The sequence below is a fragment of the Macrobrachium nipponense genome, chromosome 43 (assembly GCF_015104395.2).
Source record: "Macrobrachium nipponense isolate FS-2020 chromosome 43, ASM1510439v2, whole genome shotgun sequence".
Lineage (NCBI taxonomy): Eukaryota > Metazoa > Arthropoda > Malacostraca > Decapoda > Palaemonidae > Macrobrachium > Macrobrachium nipponense.
The window spans coordinates 49,117,922-49,121,744 of NC_061104.1; the positions used below are offsets into that span (position 1 = coordinate 49,117,922).

The 3,823-nt window shown below is 34.3% G+C and overlaps 1 protein-coding gene across 1 annotated transcript in view; it reads right to left on the minus strand.

The window, feature by feature from the left end:
- LOC135213727 (docking protein 2-like) overlaps positions 1–3,823 on the minus strand; it is a 58,520-nt gene continuing 54,697 nt past the window's right edge. The window contains exons 8-9 of the mRNA XM_064247839.1: positions 1,838–1,881; positions 1–425 (exon numbers count right to left, since the gene is read on the minus strand). Coding sequence (XP_064103909.1) covers positions 144–425; positions 1,838–1,881 — 326 coding nt within the window. The 3' untranslated portion in view covers positions 1–143. The remainder of the gene's footprint in view (positions 426–1,837; positions 1,882–3,823) is intronic.

Consider the following 3,823-nt stretch of genomic DNA (forward strand, 5'->3'; position numbering starts at 1 on the left):
TACACCATAACCGAACACACACACACACACACACAATCCTGGCTACTCCCTTTGCCTGTTGCAAAGTGTAGCTGTGTAAGCTAATTCAAACAACTGTAATGTTTTTCGGTTCGATGGTCTCGTCATCACTGCTTGTATCATCCCTACTGTTTCTTGCTTTTATTTTGCTTGCAAACTGTGGCATAAATCTGTTCGATGGGTTTGCTGGTGACTTCGTCCTTCTCCGCGGGAGCTGGGATGACGACGATGCCGTTGTCAGATGGCTTCTCTCGTTTGTTGCCCTTCTTCTTCGGCTTATATACCTCGGCATAAATCGGTTCGCTTTGAGTGACGTCGTTGACGACAGTATTTTTCTGTTCTCGTTTGTCCTGATCTGGAGTTTTGCTGCCAGACGCTGTTCTGCTGGGTGTTACATCGGCAGCCCTCTGCGGATTAGGAGGAAGTAAAAATTGACTGTATACCTCAATTTTGTGTAATATTGACACTGTAGATAAAGATATACAACAGATATAATTCATACCAGGATTTAGAAGGCTCTGTGTTGTTTCTGAATATGGTGTGTTCATTAAGAACGATTTAAATACTTTCTTTCAACTTCTTTAGTCAAGAGAATACTAATTTATTTATAAATTTCTCTCTCTCTCTCTCTCTCTCTTACTGCTGTTTTATATTATAAATCTAGCGAAGATATGTCAATATACATGCATTTGTACACACACACACATATAATTATATATATATATATATATATATATATATATATATATATATATATATTATATATGACTGGTAAAAATGTTCTGTTACAACAGAATTCCATCTAATAAAAGGAGCCCATAAAAACACCAAATGTAGAGAGAAAAGTACTATATTTTCATAAAACTGCTGTCTCTCTCTTCAGGTATATTACCTGAAGAGAGAGAGAGCAGTCTCTGAGAAATAGTATTTTCTCTCTATATTTTGGTGGTTTTTATGGGCTCCCTTTATTAGTTATATATATATATATATATATATATATATATATATATATATATATATATATATATATATATATATATATATATAGTCGAATCATTGTAAAAAAAATAAAGCTTTGAGAAGTATATTAGGTATCAAGTGGCGTGACAGAGAGAAAAGATACCATTGGGAGAGTGAGGAAAGTACTACATGTAGAGGAGATACTGGGGGGGGGGGGGGGGGGGGGGGGGGGCGAATCCAGCTGAATTAGACATGTCCTCCTCTAATTTTCTTTTTTCAACTTACTCGGGGGAGCAAGCCTACAAACTATTATATTCTTGTTGGGGGGGTAGGAAAGCCCTATGGAAAAGCCTATAAATGTCTGAAAAATTAGTTTTGCATTGAGTTAGAGATACAGGAATTTAAGGATAGGTTATTTATGATTAATTTATTAGAATGTAAATGTTAGACATAATGAGCATCTTAAACATTACAGCAAAATTATTTCTTATAAAATATAGAGTATATATTTTAATTTCCGTTGGTGAAACAATGCTCCATTTGACCGAAGATTTTAGCGCGTTTTGATTTATTTAGTGCACTGAATTTAAGAGGCTATGTTTATGTAAATTATTTTGTATTTCCACTTATTACTGAAATTATATGAACGTGTTTAATTTGTGTCCTTTTTATTTGACCCTTGTTGTTAATTTAAGTAGTAGATACTAAGGATGAGTAGTTACAAAGACCACTTGCATACATCCCAAATAAGCTGGAGATCTGATCACGCCTTGTTGTGAATAAGAGGAAAGCAAATTGAATGAAGACGCAAATACTCTCGTAGCAACAAGCTGAGAATTACGTAAATATCGCCACTCACCTCAGACATTTGGTTGAAATACTGCAGCTTGTCGTAATCCCCACCTGAAAAGAAATGCATAGAACTGGCATTTATCAGTTGTGGTGGCTTGGTGACTGTAAATCATGTGTAGTTGGAGAAATGCTTTTGGATGATCAGATATACGCCATTCATCACTGTGAATAATTTCAGGTGGCAATTCCGAATATGAAACAGTTACATCAATAGTAGCGTCCAACCTCAAAAATGCACGTGTTTTGATGATGAAACTATAATTATAGTTAAAAATAATATATAGCTGTCGGGATGGAAATTATAAAACAAATATTATTAACAATTAAGCTTAACCTATTGGTAATTTGTTTTTTTGGTTGGAATGAATAATACAAGTTACTCATTTGGGGCCAGGCTTTATGATAGGTAAATGAAAAGTACCATATATTATAACCAGCATTTAAATATTTTCTAGAGATCTGACTTACGGTAAACAGCAATTCCACGTCGTTCTTAACCTATACCTAACCTAAACAAACGTGTCCTTCTTTACACTAAATAATCGATTAAAGATTTATTTTAAATTGCATCTCAAGGCGTCTACACTAGGAAACATTGTTTGCGAACAGTTTGTTTACTGTTTGCAAACAATGTTTACTGTCCAGACCTCAGTTGTCGTCTGGATACTTGTCGGTGCGTAAGCTTCTATAATTTACCTATACTCTCTTTTTTTCCATCTGTCCATCCGCCTTTGATGTTTGCGTATGGTAACACTGCGCTCCCGGCTTTAGATAGTTACATTCAGCTTACATTCAACAATGATAATAATATCCTATTTCGAATATTAACGGTGTAATTCGCATACAGTAATTTATTAAAACACCTTTTCAGTTGCAAACGTACACCAGATATCCTTTTATTTACCTAAAACTTACACATAGCGTTACTATTTAAAGCCCGGGAAAACACCACAGGCGGATGGGACAGATAAAAAAAAAACAGAGTATAGCTATTTATGCGCTCAAGGTGGGATAAGAGAATGAAAAAGTCTACCTTTGATTGCGGGGAGATTCAATTAGGTTTTTCTTTTCCCTTTCTTTATCGGTGTCCGATAAACCTTCAAAATCTCAATAATAACATTTGATTGGGAGGTAATTTATTCACGTGGGCCTCGTTCCATCTACCTCCAACTCCCAACCCCAAAACATCGCAGGATGCACCGACCTCCTTTTACCACCCTCTATCGCATGAAAGCAGCGATAGATAGATATAACAGTTATTACAAAATTTCCCTCACCCCAACGAAGCCTAAATATTTTCTCAAAAGATTTTCCGCTTCAGAATAATTTTCTTTTCTTTCATTTCCCACAATATTTGCATAAACTCGTGCTGCACCTGTACATAAACATACACATACATACACACATATACATATATATTATTATATAGAAACATACACATACAACGTACAGTGCATATACCCATATACGCATGTATACATATGCATATATAAACATACATACATTATAATTGTAGTATATATATATATGTATATATATATAATATATATATATATAATATATATTTTATATATATATATATATACATATATATATATATATAATATATATATATATATAATATATAATAATATATATATATTATACACATCTACACACAGCAACACTAAATGTTTTCCATTCTGGATGGGAAACAAATATACGCTAAAAAATAGTTTGCAAACAGTTTCCTAGTGTGGACAGGCCTAAAGATTAACGTTAGCATAGCTAAAAATACAAATTATAACTGATAAACACAGAAGTCCGGTAAGTGGATGAGTTCCTTTGGCAAAAATTTGGTCAAGCCTGGTTGAAGGGTCCTTGGGCCCATTTCGAGGTTTAGTCTTATTGATGATAGGTTACGTTAGGTTTGATATACGTGGGGGGCTCTCTTCAAATCTCATCAATACTCTGTTTTTTCCATCTGTCCATCGCCTGTGGTGTTTTCGCATGG